General features: G+C 40.2%; 1 protein-coding gene across 1 annotated transcript; it reads left to right on the top strand.

Annotated features, from left to right (window-relative positions):
* The first annotated feature begins 964 nt into the window (after positions 1–964).
* On the top strand, positions 965–22,060 carry zbtb21 (zinc finger and BTB domain containing 21). Its single transcript, XM_062046444.1, has 2 exons — positions 965–1,122; positions 17,976–22,060. Exon 2 carries the CDS (start codon positions 17,978–17,980, stop codon positions 20,987–20,989), a length of 3,012 nt encoding a protein of 1,003 aa, XP_061902428.1. The 5' UTR covers positions 965–1,122; positions 17,976–17,977; the 3' UTR covers positions 20,990–22,060.
* Positions 22,061–24,050: the final 1,990 nt, after the last annotated feature.

The raw sequence follows: 24,050 nt of genomic DNA on the forward strand, positions 1-24,050 counted from the left end.
CGGCTAAAGTCCAACCGCTGTCTGCAGTGTTTTAGCTTCTTCTAAATCACTAATCATCGTCTCCATGGCTACAAATAAATTAAGTTTCTTACAAGTATCATCTCTGCAGGACGAGGAATAGCTAAACATGCTTCACTACACACCGTAGCTCACCGGCGTCACAATGTAAACAAACGCCACGGGTGGATCTAAACCTGGCATCCACTGTAATGATACCAAGTACAGTAGCATATCTAGTCGATACTACTATGATTACGTCGATATTTTTTGGCATCACAACATCTTCTTTCGTTTTAAAAAAATGTATGTTATGTTTATAAACTCAGGAAATATGTCCCTGGACACATGAGGACTTTGAATATGACCAATGTATGATCCTGTAACGACTTGGTATCGGATTGATACCCAAATTTGTGGTATCATCCAAAACTAATGTAAATTATCCAAACAACAGAAGAATAGATGATTATTGCATTTTAACAGAAGTGTAGATAGAACATGTTAAAAGAGAAAGTAAGCAGATATTAACAGTAAATGAACAAGTAGATTAATAATTAATTTTCTACCACTTGTCCTTAATAATTTTGACAAAATAATAGACACGATATGTAACTGCATACGTCAGCAGACTAATTAGGAGCCTTTTTTTTGGTTAAATTACTACTAAAAGACAAGTTGTCTAGTATTTTCACTATTTTATTTAAGGACAAACTTGCAATAATAAACATATTTAATGTATCTTAAGATTTGTTGTTAAAATAAAGCCAATAATGCAATTTTTTGTGGTCCCCCTTATTCAGAAAAGTTTTGAAAAGTACCAAAAAGTATCGAAATAATTTTACACTAATTCCGACTATATAATGTAAGGCAGAAGTGCCATTGAGAAAAACATGGTGCTACCACTTTAAATTAGCTCCAACGTCAGGTCCTCTCCAGCTCCCGCCCCTTACGCCTTCCAGCCAATCCGAGCGCCGCGCACGTGACGAGCTTTCTTTGCGATGACCTCATCCCTGGTGTGGGATGACGTCAAATTCAAGATGGATGGAATCACGACCAGTACGCAGAAATCCACACAACACTGATTAAAGTGTTTGGATGAAAGAACACAATCACGAGTGTTGGGTAAGCCGATACTTCTATTTTAAGTTTGAGTAACGGAAAACATTTTGTGGGCAGATTACCTTCTTAGGAGGAGCGTTTTTTTCTTCCCTTTTCCTCCCTGACGTAACTGAAAGGCAGCAGAGCTGTTGTAAACGCGGAGCGGCTACAACCTGTTTAGCTCCGAGTTGTCTCGTTATACCGGACTAACATTAAAAAGGCACATCTAAAACCACGAATAGCGGTTTCGCGGTTATTATCTAGTTGTCCTACCGACAGTGAATTCAAATGAGTCCACAACGCGCCCAACTTTCACACTCCTGGTTCGACATTTGCGTTAAGCTAGCGGAATAGGCGCCATTCACCATTTTAGCCTCTTTCTCGATGACAAATGTGCCGCCGTTGTCCGCCCGCATGGCCGCCGTGTTGTGCTGGGACAACTTAAAGAGTGTTGCTGCCGGACTGCGCCACGTTTCATAGGCGATATAATACCCCCAAAGCTTTACCGGACTTCCTCGTGGAAAAACGACACGAGTGACGTCGGACTCGTTGTTTTTTGTGGACGTTAGCGGTTAGTTTTACACGCATGGAGGGCATCAAAGTGTACTTTTTTTTTCTTTCATTAAGTTAGTACTGCCCTCTGTAAAACAAAAACACAGTTTTATTGAGAGAGAGTCTTTTTAAGACCACTGAATGTCATTGTAATTTGGAGTGAACTAACATGCATTATATCAAAGCAAAACAAAGGAATATAGTATGTAAGCAGTTCATGCCAGGCAAATGCATAGGGTTGGATATTGTTTGGATCAGGGGTCTCCAACAGGTAGCTCGCCCGTGTAGGTAACTAGGGATGGGAATTGATAAGATTTTTCCAGTTCCAATTCCACTTTCGATTCTGCTTAACGATTCGGTCCCGTAACAGTTTTCTTGCCGAATTTTATTTGGAGCAGGGGTGCTCACACTTTTTCTGCAGGCGAGCTACTTTTCAATTGATCAAGTCGCGGGGATCTACCTCATTCATATATATAATTTATATTTACTTATTTATGAAATATATGTTTTTGTTAACAAGTTAAAGGTGTTTAATGATCATGCAAGCATGTTTAACACATATAGTTAATATTGTTAAAAAATTAAAGGTGTTTAATAATACAAGAATGTTTAATACATATAGTTAATATTGTTATAAATGATAAATGGGTTATACTTGTATAGCGCTTTTCTACCTTCAAGGTACTCAAAGCGCTTTGACAGTATTTCCACATTTACCCATTCACACACTGATGGCGGGAGCTGCCATGCAAGGCGCTAACCAGCACCCATCAGAGGCAAAAGGTGAAGTGTCTTGCCCAAGGACACAACGGACGTGACTAGGAAGGTAGAAGGTGGGGCTTGAACCCCAGTAACCAGCAACACTCCGATTGCTGGCAGAGCCACTCTACCAACTTCGCATTGTTAACATGTTAAAGGTGTTTAAAGATAATGCAAGCATGTTTAACACATATAGTTAATATTGTTAACAAGCTAAAGGTGTTTAAAGATAATACAAGCATGTTTAACACATATAGTTAATATTGTTAACAAGTTAAATGTGTTTAAAGATAATGCAAGCATGTTTAACACATATAGATTCCTTTCTTTCATGAAAATAAGAATATAAGTTGGTGTATTACCTGATTCTGATGAATTGCATTGATTGGAATCAGACCGTGTTGCTGATAACGTCCGCATTTTCAAATGGAGGAGAAAAAAAAGTCCTCCTTTCTGTCAAATACCACAAGAAAGTGGTTGGTTTTTGGCATCTTATTTGTCCAGCTTCCATACTCCTTTGTATACACTTTACAAGAAATACATTGGCGGCAAACTCCGTAGTTTGCGAGCTTGTGCACGCCAGCTTTCTGAGATTCTTACTTTGTTAGCGCAGACAGGATGAAGCAGCGCTTTTATTGTGAAGACAGGAACTGTGCAGTCGGTCTTTAGAGTTTTGACGGCAGGTACGGTGCGACAGTCTATTGAAATAAAAAGTGTTTCTCACCTTCCTGTCGGTGATTGTTTTCTTCATAATGAGCTCGCAGCAGCCAGCGTCATCTCACAAGACCCTCGGGTGCCGTGAATGTCAATCAAGTAAATAATAATAATGATAAATGGGTTATACTTGTATAGCGCTTTTCTACCTTCAAGGTACTCAAAGCGCTTTGACAGTATTTCCACATTCACCCATTCACACACACATTCACACACTGATGGCGGGAGCTGCCATGCAAGGCGCTAATCAGCAGCCATCAGGAGCAAGGGTGAAGTGTCTTGCCCAAGGACACAACGGACGTGACTAGGATGGTAGATGGTGGTGATTGAACCCCAGTAACCAGCAACCCTCCGATTGCTGGCACGGCCACTCTACCAACTTCGCCACGCCGTCCAAAAAAAAAAGTGACGTCACAGTGAAGATTGATGATCGCTAATTTTGAGGTCTATTTTTTTAATGCCTGGCTGGTGATCTACCGACACACCCTCCACGATCGACCGGTAGCTCGCAATCGACGTAATGGGCACCCCTGATGTAAGCAGTTCATGCCAGGCAAATGCATAGGGTTGGATATTGTTTGGATCAGTGGTCTCCAACAGGTAGCTCGCCCGTGTAGGGATGTAACTAGGGATGGGAATTGACAAGATTTTTCCAGTTCCGATTCCACTTTCAATTCTGCTTACCGATTCGGTTCCGTAACAGTTTTCTTGCCGAATTTTATTTGGAAATTTAGTTTAGTTTTGTGGTAACATGACCTTACAAAGCCTAGAGTGAGGTCTCAAGAGGCACATACAAAGCATTTCTATATATATATATATATATGGAATTATAAATATATGGAATTCATATTCTTCTCTATAATTTAATAGTATGTGCGCAGTTGATATAATTCATGCCAGGAAAATGCATAGGGTTGGATATTGTTTGGATCAGGGGTCTCCAACAGGTAGCTCGCCCGTGTAGGGATGTAACTAGGGATGCGAATTGATAAGATTTTTCCAGTTCCGATTCCACTTTCGATTCTGCTTAACAATTCAGTCCCGTAACAGTTTTCTTGCCGGACTTTATTTGGAAATGTAGTTTAGTTTAGAGGTAACATGACCTTACAAAGCCTAGAGTGAGGTCTCAAGAGGCACATACAAAGCATAGAAGAAGAAAATAACTGAATGAATATATATATATATATATATATATATATATATATATATGTATGTATGTATGTATGTATGTATGTATGTATGTATGTATGTATGTATGTATGTATGTATGTATGTATGTATGTATGTATGTATGTATGTATGTGTGGGAAAAAATCACAAGACTATTTCATCTCTACAGGCCTGTTTCATGAGGGGTTTCCTCAATCCTCAGGAGATTTTAATGGAAGCATTCACATACCATGGTTTATATAGGGCACAGAGCGGGTGGGTACAGGCAGGCGTGGGGGCGTGGTGATTGACTCATGTGTTACCTAGGAGGTGTTTCCTTCTGTGACGGCATGCTGATACAATTTCGCTGCGCTTGTTGAGGGATGACAACTCTGGACGGTATATGATAAACAGTTTCTCTTTTAAGCATAGGTTGCATCTTTTGTTACCACTGTTGTAAGGTGTGCTGGATGCAAGAATTTGCCATGTTATTGAGTATTCAACATTATTGTCTTTGAGATTCCAAATGTGTTTGCTGAGTTCTGTAGTGTTCCGGAGTCTTTTGCATCTGAAAGAAGCCTTGTGATTGTTCCATCTGGTTTTGAATTCTCCCTCAGTTAATCCTACGTATGTGTCGGATGTGTTAATGTCCTTGCGTATTACCTTTGCTTGGTAAACAACTGATGATTGTAAGCACCCCCCGTTGAGAGGGCAATCAGGTTTCTTGTGGCAGTTACAGCTTTTGTCGGTTTTGGAGTCGTTCTGCATGGTGGTGGGCGGCTCCTTTTCAATTGCTTTATTGTGGTTTGAAATGATTTGTCGCATGTTGTTCATGCAGCTGTAGCTCAATTTAATGTTGTTCTTGTTGAATACTTTTCTTAGGGTGTTGCCTTTGGGGAAGTGTTTGTCGATCAGGGTGAGGAATTTGTGGCCAATATTAGTTGAGACGTTTTTGCTGTATGGGGGGTTGTACCAGATAATGTTGTTTCGTTTTCTGCTCCTTTTTGGTTGGTTTCCTGGCGTGGGTTCGTAGGTGAGGGTGAAGTTGTATCGGCATTCATCAAGTGCTTTTTGGTATGGGGGAGTTGCTTTGTCGAATTCAGCTTTGCTAGATGACAGCATCGACAGCAACCACCCACCCACCACCACGAAAAGAATACCTACCGGAATTAATAAAAGACTATCGATGCTGTCATCTAGCAAAGCTGAATTCGACAAAGCAACCCCTCCATACCAAAAAGCACTTGATGAATGCGGATACAACTACACCCTCACCTACGAACCCACGCCAGGAAACCAACCAAAAAGGAGCAGAAAACGAAACAACATTATCTGGTACAACCCCCCATACAGCAAAAACGTCTCAACTAATATTGGCCACAAATTCCTCACCCTGATCGACAAACACTTCCCCAAAGGCAACACCCTAAGAAAAGTATTCAACAAGATCAACATTAAATTGAGCTACAGCTGCATGAACAACATGCGACAAATCATTTCAAACCACAATAAAGCAATTGAAAAGGAGCCGCCCACCACCAGGCAGAACGACTCCAAAACCGACAAAAACTGTAACTGCCGCAAGAAACCTGATTGCCCTCTCAACGGGGGGTGCTTACAATCATCAGTTGTTTACCAAGCAAAGGTAATACGCAAGGACATTAACACATCCGACACATACGTAGGATTAACTGAGGGAGAATTCAAAACCAGATGGAACAATCACAAGGCTTCTTTCAGATGCAAAAGACTCCGGAACACTACAGAACTCAGCAAACACATTTGGAATCTCAAAGACAATAATGTTGAATACTCAATAACATGGCAAATTCTTGCATCCAGCACACCTTACAACAGTGGTAACAAAAGATGCAACCTATGCTTAAAAGAGAAACTGTTTATCATATACCGTCCAGAGATGTCATCCCTCAACAAGCGCAGCGGAATTGTATCAGCATGCCGTCACAGAAGGAAACACCTCCTAGGTAACACATGAGTCAATCACCACGCCCCCACGCCTGCCTGTACCCACCCGCTCTGTGCCCTATATAAACCATGGTATGTGAATGCTTCCATTAAAATCTCCTGAGGATTGAGGAAACCCCTCATGAAACAGGCCTGTAGAGATGAAATAGTCTTGTGATTTTTTCCCACACATACATATTACGCTCTACCACGGTATCGAGCACTATTTTTTGGATAATCTAATTAAGATATATATATATATATATATATATATATATATATATATATATATATATATATATATATATATATATATATATATATATATATATATATATATATATATATATGGAATTAATATTCTTCTGTATGATTTAATAATAGTATGTGCGCAGTGGCAGCACGGTGGCAGAGGGGTTAGTGCATCTGCCTCACAATACGAAGGTCCTGAGTAGTCTTGGGTTCAATCCCGGGCTTGGGATCTTTCTGTGTGGAGTTTGCATGTTCTCCCCGTGACTGCGTGGGTTCCCTCCGGGTACTCCGGCTTCCTCCCACCTCCAAAGACATGCACCTGGGGATAGGTTGATTGGCAACACTAAATTGGCCCTAGTGTGTGAATGTGAGTGTGAATGTTGTTTGTCTATCTGTGTTGGCCCTGCGATGAGGTGGCGACTTGTCTAGGGTGTACCCCGCCTTCCGCCCGATTGTAGCTGAGATAGGCTCCAGCGCCCCCCGCGACTCCGAAGGGAATAAGCGGTAGAAAATGGATGGATGGATGGATGTGCGCAGTTGATAATATTCATGCCAGGAAAATGCATAGGGTTGGATATTGTTTGGATCAGTGGTCTCCAACAGGTAGCCCGCCCGTGTAGGGATGTAACTAGGGATGGGAATTCATAAGATTTTTCCAGTCCTGATTCCACTTTCGATTCAGCTTAACGATTCGGTTCTGTAACAGTTTTCTTGCCAAATTTTATTTGGAAATGTAGTTTAGTTTAGAGGTATAATGACCCTACAAAGCCTACAGTGAGGTATCAAAAGGTACATTCAAAGCATAGAACAAAAAAATAACTGTTTTGCAAATAAATCTAAGGAATTCATATTCTTCTCTCTAATTTATTAATGTGCAAATTACACAAGAATGTAACATTTAGTAAACGTGTGATATTAACTTATTTCATGCAAAGTGAGATCTGTCAAGCCGTTATTGGTTATAATTGTGATGTTTATGGTCACACTTTATGAAAACTTAGAATTGAAGATGTAAGGTTTCAAAAACTGTAAGCCATGATGATCAGAATTGTAACAAATAAAGTCTTGACATATCTCACTTTCATGTTCTAAATTAATATCACAGATTAGTTTCACATTTGAAGTTAATTGTTGAAATGAATGGACTTTTACACCGTATTCAAATTTTACGAGTTTCGCCTGTATAATGCAATGACCGAGAGAAAATCTAAATGAGAAGGCATTTATTTCAATTGACCAAATAATAGCACTACATGTTGTATTCAGATGACGTGGTAGCGTTACTGCTGCTAGGATCGGATAGGAGCGGTTAAAATCGCGACTTTCATTTATAATTGTTGCATGCTGTGCAGGGCTCGAATTTAGCATGGTTGCATGCTTTAGAGCTCCTGCCTCGAAATAAAATAATATTTGCCTTGGTGCCCTAAAATATGAGCCCTCCTTTAAGGCAACACTTGCCTTGACCTTAAAAAAGTTAAAATTCGAGGCCTGCTGTGTGTTCAAATGTTTCAGCATATTGCTCGCATGTCCTCCTTGATGAACTGGCAGCCTTATAATTATTACAAGTAGCGCTGTCGCAATCTTTTCTTGTACAATGTAGTCAACTTTTGAGCATTTCTTGCGCCGTGCTTTGCCATTTTGAGATCTGACGTCACTACGCATGTTGCGTAATGACGTCCTAGAAGAATCGATATGAGAACCGTTTGTAACTATTTAATATCACGGTTACTATTATTATCATGGTATTGTTGAATATTAATTGAATTTGCTCAACAAATACTTATGCACACACTGAAATCTTTCGATAGTGTTATTTATAAAATAAACTAGGGCTGCTATCATGATAGTTGACTAGTCATTGATTATCGACTAATCAGATTATGAAGCATAAACCTATTCAGTGGCTGTAATTTAGCCATTTGCTTTTAAATTCAGCTAAATATATTATAGGTATGTGCTAACAAAGATGACTAATTCATTCAGAAATATGTATTTATACTGCAACAATGCAGCTCAATATGCTGTTACAAAAATAACCTTTACATTTTTTTTCCATTTAAAAGCAAGAACAGGCCCATTGCTGATAAAAAAGTATACTTTTTTTTATGGAAACCAAAGACAGTAAAAATAGCAGCAAAACTTCCTCAAAAATACACAAGCATTGTGATGTGTGTAAAAGCTGCACATACATTATTAACTCTTGGCATTTTTAACAATCTAATAAACTCTTATTCATTCTGAACATTTTAGATAATTTTGCTAGTAGGTTGTATATTTATTTTTTTATGATATCTGAGCCGTGGTGTCTAATGTTTGGGTGTGGGATTTACGTGCTGACGCTGCTTCACAGCTGAAGTTACTGACAAATATAACAAGTTCTTGAATTGATGTAGACCAGTGGTTCTTAACCTTGATGGAGGTACCGAACCCCACCAGTTTCATATGCGCATTCACCGTACCCTTCTTTAGTGAAAAATACAATAATTTTTTTTTTCAAATTTAAGACAAAGTTACATGTTTTTTTTACTGGTGCACAACATGAACCGTGCATGAACATCACTTTGTTCAAAGAACAAAACCAACACAGTGCATGAACTCACAACAAATTACACACCTGCAAATCAGATGGAAAAGTAGAGGGAACATCGTTTGGTGGTATCCATAATACGCCGATAGGGAGAAGTTTTTATTTACACAATGAGTCGGGTGTGTCTTGACCTCCGCGGTGGAGGCTCCGCCGAACCCCTGAGGCCGACTCACCGAACCCCCAGGGTTCGATCGAACCCAGGTTAAGAACCACTGATGTAGACAAAGTTTAGCTGCCAGACTTTGGATTAAATGATAGTTAAATATTTTCTTCACGCAACTTTGTCTCACGCTTGTTAGCTAGCTAGCGAGGCTAACAAGCTAACTACCTTAACAAGTTCAGTCACCCCCTGGGAGGTGAGGGGAGCAGTGAGCAGCAGCGGTGGCCGCGCTCTTGAATCATTTTTGGTGATTTGACCCCCAATTCAAACCCTTGATGATGAGTTCCAAGCAGGGAGGCAATGCGTCCCATTTTCCTAGTCTTTGGTATGACTCGGCCGGGGTTTGAACTCACGACCTTCCAGTCTCAGGGCCACTGAGCAGGTCTCACAAGGCCACTGAGCAGGTTTTCACAGTACGATATCATCACAGTATTAAAGCCACGGTACGATATTATTGGAATAAGCAGCCTCGCGACACTGGGAGGGACAAGCGGTAGAAAATGGATGGATGTATGTTAAAAAAAAAGATGACTTAGTGTGGAAAATTGAGTACTACTTATGTTAAGGCAGTGGTTCTTAACTTTGTTGGAGGTACCGAACCCCACCAGTTTCATATGTGCATTCACCGAACCCTTCTTTAGTGAAAAATATACACTGTATATATTTTTTTTCCAAATTCAAGACAAAGTTATATGTTTTTGGTAACACTTTTGTATGGGGAACATATTCTAAGTAACAAAGACTTAATTTAGAGTTTTTTGGACACTAGGGGAACATATTATAAGCAGAGGTGTGGACTCGAGTCACATGACTTGGACTCGAGTCAGACTCGAGTCATGAATTTGATGACTTTAGACTCGACTTGACAAAATGTAAAGAGACTTGCAACTCGACTTAGACTTTAACATCAATGACTTGTGACTTCACTTGGACTTGAGCCTTTTGACTTGACATGACTTGCTACTTTCCCCAAAACCCAAAGCTTAAAAAGTTATTTGGGAGCGCTCCGTATCTTTCATTTTGTACGTGTCTGTCTGTCTATCAGCGTGTGTGCTGCCTGCTGGTGTGCTGTCAGTACAACAGCCAATCAAATTAGTTATACGTTGTTTTCATCACACAGCATTCATCCAATCAAATTGCAGGACAACCACCGAACAAGAGTTGTCAAACAATGCGGCAGAGAGAAACAATTATGCCAAAGTTGGTTTTGTTCGGGTATAAAAACTACGACTTGGTCAACAAAAAACGAATTGCGTATGCAAATCACGCAGTTCGAATATTACAGACGGAGACGCAATAACTTCCAACTTCGTTCGACATTTGAAGTTTCTCAAAGAAGGGTAAGTTTTGAATGTAAGATAACGTTTATTGGCTAAGTAACATGACTTTTATTTGCTGTGTAGTTAAATCAGTGAGGCTGTAAACTCACTGCTAACGTTATAACCATAGACATGTTTTAAGGGTATGCAGCATCGAGCGCTACTGCCTACTGGCGCAGACGAGACGCGGGGCCGCCATCTTGGAGTGGTGATCCGCTCCACTCAGTGCAATTCATTTGTCAGGAGCAATGAACTGTCAGCGCATTTAATTCATTTTACCTCACTGAATACCACTGATTTTCACGCGGTTTTTTGTCTTACGTGTAGCTATGATAACGGACACATGTTTTGGCAAGTTTATTATTCATAGTTTGCTTAACAGTAATATAATATTCTTATACGCTATAAGTGACCAGACGTCCGAGATCAAAACTGGGAATATAATCCCAGAGAAGGGGGAAAAAACGGTAAGCTATTTTTAAATTGAAGAAACAATATGATTAGGTTATATATACATGCGTATATCCTACATAAACAATGTATGAATACATTAGATATCTATATATCTTAGGGACCTATAGACTGTATCTCTGTTGCTGCAGCAGCAGAGAGTTTATTCTGTCTTGACACTTTGTATTGATATTTTGTATTACATTCTTCCCTTAAATGATCATGTTTACAGTGATTATGTATGTATTTTTTATGTATGTCGCTTTGGATAAAAGCGTCTGCCAAATACTTAAACATATATAAACACCTGAAAGTCTTTATATCAGCTAAAACCACCAATTTGTTTCACTACATTCAGAATAAAACCAAATGCTGTTTTACCCAACAATGTTAGTATTTGAATATTGTTACTTGAAGACTTATTCCTGGTTACAATTATACTGTTAAGAAAGTATTGTCTTATATTTTGCCTAAAATGAGAATGCATCATAATCAGTGGCGGCTGGTGAATTTTGTTTTAGGTGGGGCTGAAAGTTTGTAAACCAAACCCCTGTAGGGGCGTCATCCTCCCCCAGAAGATTTATTTGTGATTTTCACATACAAATATTGAATATCTTTGCTCCTTCTCAACTCTGTGGTAATATTATTTTCATAAAATACAACCAATAGTATGTTAATGTTTGTTTTTGCAAATGTGTTTATTCTGTAAAGGAATGAGTTAAATGTTTAAACTATTAAAATTACTGTTAATAGTGCTATTATGAATTGCAATGTCAGCACTATTTTTTTTCCTGCAATTTCAAATGCACTTGTTTTAATAAATAAATACAGCGTTTTAAAAGCATACACAATCTGTGTAAAAATATAAGTCTGTGGTTAAAAGGACTTGAAAGGACTCTAAACTCAAAATGCAGGACTTGGGACTCGACTTGAGACTTTCCAGTCTTGACTTTGGACTTGACTCGGGACTTGCCTGTCTTGACTCGGGACTTGACTCGAGACTTGAGGGCAAAGACTTGAGACTTACTTGTGACTTGCAAAGCAATGACTTGGTCCCACCTCTGATTATAAGTAACAAAGACTTAATTTAGAGTTATTTGGTTAGGGCCAGGGTTAGAGGGTTAGGCTTATAATAAGGCCATGCCGAATAAGGCATTAATAAGTACTTAATGACTAGTTAAGAGCCAATATGTTACTAATTTGCGCATGTTAATAAGCAACTAATTAATGGTGAATACTAAATATACTACTAAATACTAAAGTGTTACCATGTTATTTTACTGGTGCACAAAATGAACCGTGCATAAACTTGAACTTGTTCAAACAACAAAACCAACACAGTGCATAAACTCACAACAAATTACACACCTGCAAATCAGTCTGACTTCTGCTGTTGCCGTATAAGTAGAACGCCGATAGGGAGAAGTTTTTATTTACACGATGAGTCTGGTGTGTCTTGACCTCCGCCGAACCCCTGAGCCCGACTCGCCGAACCCCTAGGGTTCAATCGAACCCAGGTTAAGAACCACTGTGTTAAGGATAATACGCTTACTGTAACTAAATACAATACTAATGCTCAAATGTTGTAATCCTACTTATTACTACCAAGAGGTAGTTTCAAAGTGTATTTAGGGTTGGGAGAGTGGCCGAGCCAGCAACCAGAGGGTTCCTGGTTCGATCCCCGGCTTCTACCACCCTAGTCACGTATGTTGTGTGCTTGAGCAAGACACTTCACCCTGATGGGTCGTGGTTAGGGCCTTGCATGGCAGCTCCCGCCATCAGTGTGTGAATGGGTGAATGTGGAAATAGTGTCAAAGGGCCTTGAAGGTAGAAAAGCGCTATACAAGTATAACCCATTTACCATTTCAACTAACAAGCAAATGTAAAAAAATTCAGTTCAGTGTCTTTAGTGTGTGGCATGGCTCAGACGGTCTTGTGGCTGTGCCAGCAACTTCAGGGTTCCAGGTTTTTATCCAGCTTCCGCTATCCTAGTTGTGACACTTCACCCGCCTTGCTCTGGAAGTGTCACGGTTTTAGCGCCTTGCATGACAGCTTCCGCCATAAGTGTGTGAATATGTGTGAATGTATAAAATAAAGCGCTTTGGGTATCGCTATATAAATACAGACCATTTTTAAACTGACATTGTCAACATGCTATCATGAGGAAAAGTTGATTGAAATGCCTCACAAATTGATGTTTGGTCTGGGTTACATCTTGGTTTTGCATTAATAATCTTTTACGGGTAATAATCAAGTGACTTCTAATGTTAATTGTATTTCCAGAATTGTAGATGATCGCGGCCTGGCAATATGTGCAATCTATATTTTGCATGTCTGTCACATTTTCACCTTTTTATTTACCTTGACTGCAAAGCCAAAATGCGTCCAAACGTCTGATTTTAACTTTGCGGTAGGATCCACTAGCTTGAGCTTTCCACTCCTGCTCCTCTGTGTTTCCTGCCATCTTTTACTGAGTTGTGCTGCGCAGAAGATTATGGGAAATTCGGTTTGTTTCTCAGACCAGTGCCAGAAAAAAACTACACTAGCTTGTGTACTCCCAATTCTCATTTACGGTCACACGTCACAGCGTTATTGTGTGAATTTTGAATCCCCAATACCGCGGTATTAGCAATACCGTTACATCCCTTTTGTACTGCCATAAAAAAAACAAGGTCCGTTTTCTAAAATGAGCAAGGGTGTTTAATTAGGGCAAATGTTCCCACACTTAACATGTTTTCACCTGCGATGTTGTCGCGACTGGCTTGCTTCCATCTGGAAAAACACGAGTGATGACGTCACAACTATGTCCACAAATGAATTTGTCTGCGGCAAATTTTATTGTCGCCAAATTGTTGCATCCCAAAAATAGACACACAATATATGTTCTTGGCAGAAGAAACATTCAATATTGTTATGGCATTACAGGGTTTCCCCTAGAATGCCAAGATACCTGTGTGGGTGGTTATGGGCGTGGTCACATGACATCAAGTAATTTGCAAAATATGCTACTATATTTGTTTCTTTAAAAAGGCTCAAAAAAATGTATACATACATTTTAAAACAAATCTGTTAACATATTTTTTTTAAATTGTTTTTCCATATTTGTAATTGTTGCTGCTTGTACTTGGCTGAGATTTTTTCAAGTGACTTCAGACTTTTAATGAGTTTTTTATTCAAAACAACTAGCAACAAATCTAGCATCTTTTTATGGTATTTATAAAATGTAGTCGTGTTTAGAGACTCTACTTCTGTCCCTCGATGTTCCTGACGAAAGGCAAGCTGCGGCGAACATGACGTCACACTTGCTTCGCGTGGTTAGATTTCCCTCTGTAAAAGCCGCCACTGTCCTCTTTATATTTGCACATTTTGTAGATGGCTGGACGCGGGTATATCTGGGATATATTAAAATTACGTCAACATTGCAGATATGCTGACAACGCTCCAGACTATGGCGTGCATTTTGTTTAAATCCGGTTTGGGCGGCGTGGTTTTTGGTCTAAGTATTTTTCCGGTGGTCGAGTTTTCGGTACATGTCAGTAGTGTGCAACTAATAGGCTACATATATCAATTCATACTGTAACGACCTGCTGGTGTTAATGTTTTATGTTCGTGTGGTTTGGGTTTGGTTTTTCCTACGTTTGCAAACACACCGTCCGTGCCTGAAAGCGCAGACTCTAGGGACGAAAGTGTTTGCACGGGAGCTAAAACCTGTTGGAATTGTGCTGTTTGTTATCAAAAGATTGGTAATAAAGTTAAAAAATAGTGTCAGACTTTGTGTGATTTCTTCTGGGTGCCACAATACATTATATTACTTTAATTTGTTTTCAAGAAAAAAACAACTTATTTTCAAGGTGTGGTCGTAATGAAAATGCTCTGTCGCCACAACCACATTCAATTAAGGAGAAACCATGCATTATAAGACCCTTCATTTGTATACCCCGGCCGGGTCATACCAAAGACTATAAAAATGGGGCCCATTACCTCCCTGCTTGGCACTCAGCATCAAGGGTTGGAATTGGGGGTTAAATCACCAAAAATGATTCCCGGGCGCGGCTACGCTGCTGCCCACTGCTCCCCTCACCTCCCAGGGTGTGATCAAGGGGATGGGTCAAATGCAGAGGACAAATTGGTACTTTAACTTTAACTTTATATGAGTGCTTAAATTTGTAAATGTTCTAGATTGTTTTTAATTATACAGGCAAAATGAGAGTTACCACATATGTGGCATTACGCAAGTTTACTTCCTGTTGTAGACACCTATGTATCTTATTTCTCCATAAGGATTGCGCGATAAACAATATACGATTATAAATTATATACATTTGGCTGACGATATAGATTTTAATACTGTCGTCATATTGTGATAATGCGTGTTGATGACACTTGCTAGCTGAGTCCTGTACATTTGAAAGTAACAACCCCTATAGGTATGGGTATCGAATCCGGTACTTTTTTGGCACCGACCGAATCACGCCAGTCCTACCAGGCACCGATTCATGTGAAATCCAATGGTGCCATATTTCTGTACATGGGTTGCGCATGATGTCATGCTCGGTTGCCGACTAAGCTGCCGACTCAACCGGGTTTTTTGCACTTCTGCACTTGGCGATTACTCTAGCAAAATTAGAGCGCACTCAGCCAAACTACCTCTAGGTTATGTTGCAATTTTCAATGCCAACTAGGGTTGTCCCAATAACAATATTTTGGTACTGGTACCAAAATATATTTCTATGCTTTTCAATGCTTCTCAAAATAAAGGGGACCACAAAAATGTCGTTGTCGGCTTTATTTTAACAGAAAATCCTATGATATATTAAACACATGTATCTACTTGCAATCAAAGAAAAAATTTGGCATTAAATAACATAGTGAACAAAACATTAGGGGTATAAAAATTAATCCGTACAAATCTAAAACTGGTTTTAACTTAAGAAATATGAATACATTGTTTGGCAAGCTTCTTGATCAATCTATATATAGGATAGATAAGTCGATGTCTGGTTGTTGGAAAGTCATTAATCAATTGATTAGAGATTTGCTACAAAATATGGCCACTCTAATCTTGCGAGACTTCTGTGCTGACGTCATACGAGAATCACGCTCTTGTTTGCAACTGACAACGACAAAGCAACACGGCAGACAGCACCGAAAGAGTTTTACAAACAATGCATCCCCAAATCTTAAATCTAAAGTGTAGTAAATGTTTGGATTCTTTAAAAAGAAAGGTCAGTTGTATACAAGTATAGCCATTTGTAAAGTTTGGAAAGCAGCGATAAAGTAGCAATCTGATCACCTACGTTTTGTGACCGCACGCCGATGAAGGAGATCGGGATGCTAATGCTTCCAGAGCTACCAATTGGCAAGAGAAGGACACTGATTTGAAAGACTTCCAGCCCCAACTTAGCCACAGCATGTAAATATTATGTGGAATATAATTTAGGATATCTGGATGTATCCCCCTGTTTTGTATTATTTGCAATTAAGGCAGGAAATTAATCACAATAGCGGTAGTTTCAGCACATTGTTTATACAAATCAAAATAATACTTGACAATACAATACAATAAGACACACAATAAGACTTTAGTCCACGTATTTAGGTGTAAACATAGAAAGAAAAGATGGATCAGATCTAAGGTTTTACTTCCAAGTGCTGAAAAAAGTTCCGTGCACAAAGTTGTCTCCACAGCCTGGATATGATCGGCTCTCTCCCGGGGGAAGAAGAGGATAAACTGCCGGAGGTCGCTCAACATAATGATAGTCGAAGTCTCGTATTTTATCACAATTTGGTTACTAATGTCACACCACGCTTTACATGTTTGGTGTTAAATATTTTAAATGAATAAATACAGACATGCACCTGGGGATAGGTTGATTGGCAACACAAAACTGGCCCTAGTATGTCAGTGTGAATGTTGTCCGTCTATCTGTGTTGGCCCTGCGATGAGGTGGCGACTTGTCCAGGGTATACCCCGCCTTCCGCCCGATTGTAGCTGAGATAGGCTACAGCGCCCCCCGCGACCCCGAAGGGAATAAGCGGTAGAAAATGGATGGATGAAATACAGCTACACTTACATTTTAAAGTCGCTCTTTTCTCGCCACATGGAAATGTAACAAAGTATTGTTCCGTACAGTGTTTCGCCAAATATCACAGCTAAATCGAGACAAACATGGGTAATTTAAAAATACATAATACATTTCTGTACCGCTTATACTACATCCTCAAGTATGTCTCGGTTAACACGTTTATTTAGACGCCATCGGTGCTCCTTTCTTCTTCTATGGTGTTTTTCACAACAAGACTTTAAGCCGCGAAGGAGGCAACCAACACAACGGAACACCCATCAATGCACAGAGCCTTATGAATAATCTCAGAGACATTTAAACATTTTTTTCCCATGATTCGCCATATAAAAATTCCTTCAAAAAAATCTCTGCCACCACCCACTTGTCTTTCTTTGTTTCAGACATTCTTGGTTTGTCATGTTTGTAGCATAATCTAAGATAATTTATTGATGCTATCTGCTATTTAACATCAGCAAAGCCATTAGAGATGTAATATTTGTTATATTTGTTCTATTATAACAGCGGACATCAGGCACTACTGAGATACTGTTGACATGTAAGGAGCCGCAGATGCCTGGTGTGACGTCATAGGTCAACAGGAAAAGCAATACATTGATCCGCGCTAAAAGGAAATAATCGCCCCCCGGTTTACAGGAGGCACATCGCGTATGATTAATAGTCGCATGAGAGAGTGTGCATGGACACTGGGACTTCACATGAAGATGTGAAAATACAAAAAAAACTGAACTATTTGAGAAATCAGACTCATTTGGTGCATTGAAACGTAGTGACTGTTTAGAGATGTCCAAGTAGCAAGTACCTAAATGCAAATAAACTATGAAATGTATTTTAATTTTCACTGCAAAAAATACATTCTCTCAAAAAATCTTCTTGTCTCCTTTCAGCAATGGAGAGCCTTGTGCACTACAGCAATCCTGCTCATACCCTCTCAGTGCTGGGACTTCTTAATGAGCAACGTCTGCAGGGCCAAATGTGTGACGTGGTCCTGGTTGTGGCGGATCAGAGGTACCACGCTCATAAAAGTGTTCTGGCTGCCAGCAGTGAATATTTCCAGTCCCTCTTTACCAGGATAGATGACACATCCATGAATGTTGTCAACCTGGACTTCTGTGAGCCAGACGCCTTTGAGATAGTGCTCAATTATATTTACTCCTCCTCTCTTTTTGTGGACAAAGGTAGTCTTTCAGCAATTCAAGAGCTGGGCTACAGTCTGGGAATTCCTTTCCTCACCAACATTGTGTCCACAAAGCCGCATGCGTCCTATTGTGTCTCGAGAAAAAGACTTTCCTTTACAGAAGGGGACGAGAATGACTTCCAGACAAGGAGTGTCATCGTGTGTCGTCTCCGCAATGACACATCTGCATTCTCCTGTACGAATCATCCGACAAAAACACCGGAGAGGTTGTCTCTTCTTACCGGCAAGTTGGCTCATTCTCCATCAGGTCATAACTCCTGTGAGTCAGACGGGAACTCTGCACCAATCACAAGTAAATCACCTGAGCGGTGTAAGACTTCTGAAAGGAAGTCCACCTATCCGTACACTTCAATACTAAAAGGGAATCCATCATACATCTCTTCTATTAGGCCCCAACTGAAAACATCTGCATCCTTGAGTGAGGCTGAAGTGCACCATATTAGACTGCCGTCTTCCTCTGACCTGGACATAAAAGAGGACCCTGGGGAACTGGAGCCTCACGATAACACCAAAGTGTCCCTGCAGGGTCATGCCTCTGAGCTGATCCAGACAATTGACCGGAGTGGGCCACTAATAAAAAGCCTACTTCGAAGATCATTATCTATGGACAGCCCTGTTCCGGTCTACTCACCCGCTCTGGAGCTCAAGGCGCTACAAAATCATGAACAGTCAGGTGTTACGATGTCATCAGAGTCTGAAAGTTCCGCCAACAATGGAAACGCAAGAACATCTCCTCTTGTGCTCAGGTCAAAGTACCGCAGCACACGCAATGAACAAACTCAGGTAGAAAGAGAGCAGGATGTGAAATTGGAGCCCAGCAGTCCACTCGCAGACCCCCTTGATATCATCCGAATCACAGTCGGAGAAGCTCTGCCAGTCAATCTTAAAGACTTACAGACAAATTACAATGACTGTACTAAGGCAAGCCTCGCTCCTTTCGGTAAACGAAAGGAAAGATCAGACAATAGGCGGTACCCGTTTAAGAAGAGCAAGATATTTAAGCTGCATGCCGTCTCTTCTGATGAGAAGACGTCAGAGACGGTATCTCACAGCACCAGTGACGATAACGAGAACAACGAGGAGTTGCTTTCAAACAAGATTTTTACATGCTGGAACTGTTTTAAGGTTTTCAGGTCTAGCGCTGGACTACATCGTCATTTTAACATGTACCACAACACCGAAAAGCAGTACGCTTGTGAAATTTGCCACAAGCGCTTTCATACCAACTTCAAAGTGTGGACGCACTGTCAAACTCAGCACGGTGTCCTGCAAAACCCAGCGTCGTCTTCCAGTTCCCCAGTGATAGATGATCGATTTCAAAAGAAACTGATAGACATTGTGCGAGACCGAGAGATAAAGAAAGCCTTACTCTGGAAACTTAAAAGAAATAAACAACAATCTCCCACTCTAGCCAAACAGCGATCAAGGTCCAGCTTCATATGTCCTTATTGTAGGAAAGTCTTTGTGTTTCAGTCTCAGTACAGGCAGCATTTAAAGATACATCCTGCAGAGAAAGGTGACAAGTACACAGCACGGGAGCACATCCTTTACCGGGAACCGGATGGGGTCATTCAGCAGAAGGATTCCGATAGCGCTGTTTTCGCCTGTAGACTTTGTAATATGAAGCTGTCTTCAATGTTGGAGAAGGATGAACACGAGAAAGGCTGTCGGCATTCCACTGTATGCCCATACTGTGGCCTCAGATTTTCAAGTCCATTAGTCAAGAAAGACCATGTGACACACTGCAAGTACAAGAAACTGACATGCCTGGAATGCATGCGAACCTTCAAGTCCTCCTTCAGTATTTGGCGCCACCAGATGGAGGTGCACAACAACAACATGATAAATATTAAGGAGCAGATGAATCTAAAGGAGCAAGAGCACAATGAAGGAATGCTTCAAGAGGAGCAGTATACTAGTGAACATCTTACAAGAGAGAGCAATAGCTACAATGACTCCTCAGGTACAACTATGTATGATACAGAGGATTCCTCATCCTATGTGCCTCAGGACCTGAGCATGGGTCATCATGGAGAGCTAGTGGTTAAGGAAGAGCCGCTAGAGGAGTCTGTGAGTGAGCGGGAAGAAAGCGAGACAAGCCACACTGGACCAGAAGAACCTGGCGTATGGCCGTGTGAGAAATGTGGCAATCTCTTCAGCTCTCGCAAAGACCTGGAGCGCCATCAGGAGCTGCTGTGCCACATCAAGCCCTTCATTTGCCACATATGCAACAAAGCCTTCAGGACCAACTTCCGCCTATGGAGCCACTTTCAGTCCCACGTGTGGAGTGGAGGCGAACCCCTACGAGCCAAAGAAATAGATAGGCCCCCTCTGCCTCCGTCCCCTTCCCTGCCAATGGCCTCTCAAAACTCCGAACAACCCCTCCCACAGTCCCCCGTGCTCACCCAAGCGATGCCAGACGCGGCGGTTGATGAGTCCAGCAGCCCTGAGCCTTCCATGCCGTTGGTCGATAACACCCAGAAAAATCAATCTGACCTACAACTCAGCAGCCACAGCCCCTTGTCAAGATCTACCAGCATGGAACATCCAGGTGGCGCTCAGGATGCAGACACTCTCTATTATCACGCACCGTCCCTCTCTGCCTTGACATTCAAGAGGCAGCACGTGTGTAAACTCTGTCACAGAACCTTTAAGACCGCTTTCAGTCTCTGGAGCCATGAGCAGAGTCATGGTCATGTGTGAACATCCAGCTGGTTCTAGCAGGTCATTTAGTGATCATACGGACAGTATATCATCAAAACAGCAAGACTTTGAATGTATAGCTGACTCGCCTGCCTCCAATGTCCTATTTGAACCCTGGGTAAAATCATGCTTAAGAAGTATTCGGGACACACTGAAAATAATATTTAGTCACATGAAAGAATAATAATGTTTGAGTATGAAGTCAAAAAGTTACAGGAAATTATTTGCAATATTGCAACCTTATTCTTGTAAAGTTAAACATCAAATATTTCTGCTCTATTTAGTGTCATATTTTTACTTAACAGTGCAGCACCAATCATTTTGTATAAACATGAATGTGCAAATAAGTGCTAGATTATTTTTCTGTGTTTGGTAATGGGTTCTTTTCAGGTACCGAATGATCAGTATAATTGTTTTCTTAGTGGCCTAATAGTGTTTGCATTTGTAAGTGTTAGCAAACGACATGACAGCTGTACCATATGTGACTTCTTTGAGCGAAGAAAGAAGTATTATATACTTTTCTCCTAGTAAGTGCTTTATTTTTGTTAGGCTGCAGTTCAACTTTAGGCTAAAGCTTTTGCTGTGTTATTGTATCACATATCTTAATTGGCGCAAGTGACTTTTCAGATAGTTCATACAACATGCACTTTGTTTTTTTGCTTTTGTATAAATTGTGAGATGTAGTCCAAACATTTGGATTGTGCAGTGGCAAGTTTAGAGCTGATACATATGCATACTTTCTATTTTTTGTATGACTTTTTTTTCAGTTGGTTGTGACTTTAAAGAGTCAATGTTGATTTTGTTTGGATTGTAGTCACACTAGTTTCACAGTTCAGTAATCGTGTGTATACAGTGGGGGTTCAGTACTTGTTTGATTCCCTGCCCATTTTGTAAATTGACCCGCTTACAAAAACTTGAACAGTCAATCATTTTATTTAATTAACAAAGGGACACACAGAATATCAACTATCCATAAAAACATGAAGTAAATGATGTCAATTAATTTGTACTGACAAGGGTTCCAAGCGTTTATATATATATATATATATATATATATATATATATATATATATATATATATATATATATATATATATATATATATATATATATATATATATATATATATATATATATATATATATATATATATATATATATATATATATATATATATATTGGCCACACCTGTCGCCATCTGATAACAGCAGTGCGGCTCTTATAAAAATGCCGAAACTCCACGGAAGTAGAAGCGAGTGAAATGGAGTAATACAACGTGATCGGCCCCATTTACTCGGAAGGAAAATTTCAGGAGCAAGGTCTGTGTAGTTGCCACCATGTTTTCTCAAGCCAAATGTGCTAGTGTGCATGCGCTGGCACTGCTGCGAGTCCGTTTCCAGGAAGTGAGCAGTCTTGCCAAAAATGCATTAGTAGATGAAGTTTTTTCGGTAATTAAGAATTCAAACGGTATTACGAACCATCTGGAATCCCTTGTGTGTCTGTGTGCGTGTACACACACATATATATATATATATATATGTATGTATGTATGTATGTATGTATGTATATATATATATACAGTGCCCTCCAAAAGTATTGGAACAGTGAGGCCAATTCCTTTATTTTTGTTGTAGACTAAAAACATTTGGGTTTAACATCAAAAGATGAATATGAGACAAGAGATCAAAATTTCAGCTTTTATTTCCAGGTATTTACATCTGGATTTGATACACAACTTAGAAGATAGCATTAATTGTAATGGAACACAACATTTTTAGGTGAGCAAAAGTATTGGAACATATAAACTTAAAATAGATTAAAGTGAATAAGACTTAATATTTAGTTGCAAATCCTTTGCTTTCAATAACTGCATCTAGCCCGTGAGCCATTGACATCACCAAACTGTTGCATTCTTCTTTTGTGATGCTTTTCCAGGCTTTCACCGCAGCCTCTTTCAGTTGTTGTTTGTTTTGGGGGGTTACTCCCTTCAGTCTCCTCTTCAGCAGGTAAAATGCATGCTGTATTGGGTTTAAGTCTGGAGACTGACTTGGCCAGTCTAAAACCTTCCACTTCTTACCCCTGATCAACTCCTTTGTTGTTTTGGTCGTTATCTTGCTGCATGATGAAGGATCTCTCAATCAGTTTGGTTGCATCTTTCTTTAAATTAGCAGACAAAATGTTTCTGTAGACTTCTGAGTTAATTTCGCTGCTGCCATCATGTGTTACATCATCAATGAAGATGAAAGAGCCCGTCCCAGAAGAAGCCATACAAGCCCAAGCCATGACATTACCTCCGCCGTGTTTCACAGATGAGCTTGTTTGTTTGGGATCATGAGCAGATCCTTTCTTTCTCCAAACTTTCTCCTTTCCATCACCTTGGAAGAAGTTAATCTTTGTCTCATCAGTCCATAAAACTTTTCCCAGAATTTTTGAGGCTCATCTCTGTACCTTTTGGCAAATTCCAGCCTGGCCTTCCTGTTCTTCTTGCTAATGAGAGGTTTGCATCTTCTGGTGTAGCCTCTGTACTTCTGTTCATGAAGTCTTCTGCCAACAGTAGATTGGGATACCTTCACTCCTGCCCTCCGGAGGTTGTTGCTGATGTCACTAACGGTTGTTTTAGGATCTTTCTTTATAGCTCTCACAATGTTTCCGTCATCAACTGCTGATGTTTTCCTTGGTCTACCTGTTCGACGTCTGTTGCTTAGTACACCAGTGGTTTCTTTCTTCTTCAGGACATTCCAAAGGGTTGTACTGGCTGTGGCCAATGTTTGTGCAATGGCTCTGATTGATTGTCCATCTTCTCTCAGATTCACAATTGCTTCTTTTTCACCCATAGACAGCTCTTTTGTTTTCATGTTGGTTCTACCTCTAAATGCAGTCTGCACAGGCAAAACCTATCCTACCCAATCTGAAACTGAGCTCAGACATTCAGTGCTATTTATTGTTTGAATAATCAATGTAATTTGGAGACATCTGGGCAACAAAACACACCTGTCAGTCACATGTTCCAATACTTTTGCTCTGATGAAAAATGGGTAGTTTCAAACTAAATGTGCTATCT

The sequence above is a fragment of the Entelurus aequoreus genome, linkage group LG05, assembly GCF_033978785.1.
Source record: "Entelurus aequoreus isolate RoL-2023_Sb linkage group LG05, RoL_Eaeq_v1.1, whole genome shotgun sequence".
Lineage (NCBI taxonomy): Eukaryota > Metazoa > Chordata > Actinopteri > Syngnathiformes > Syngnathidae > Entelurus > Entelurus aequoreus.

Bases quoted from the DNA above. Each gene is read 5' to 3' on its own strand.
- zbtb21 (XM_062046444.1), top strand. From the start codon at position 17,978: ATGGAGAGCCTTGTGCACTACAGCAATCCTGCTCATACCCTCTCAGTG.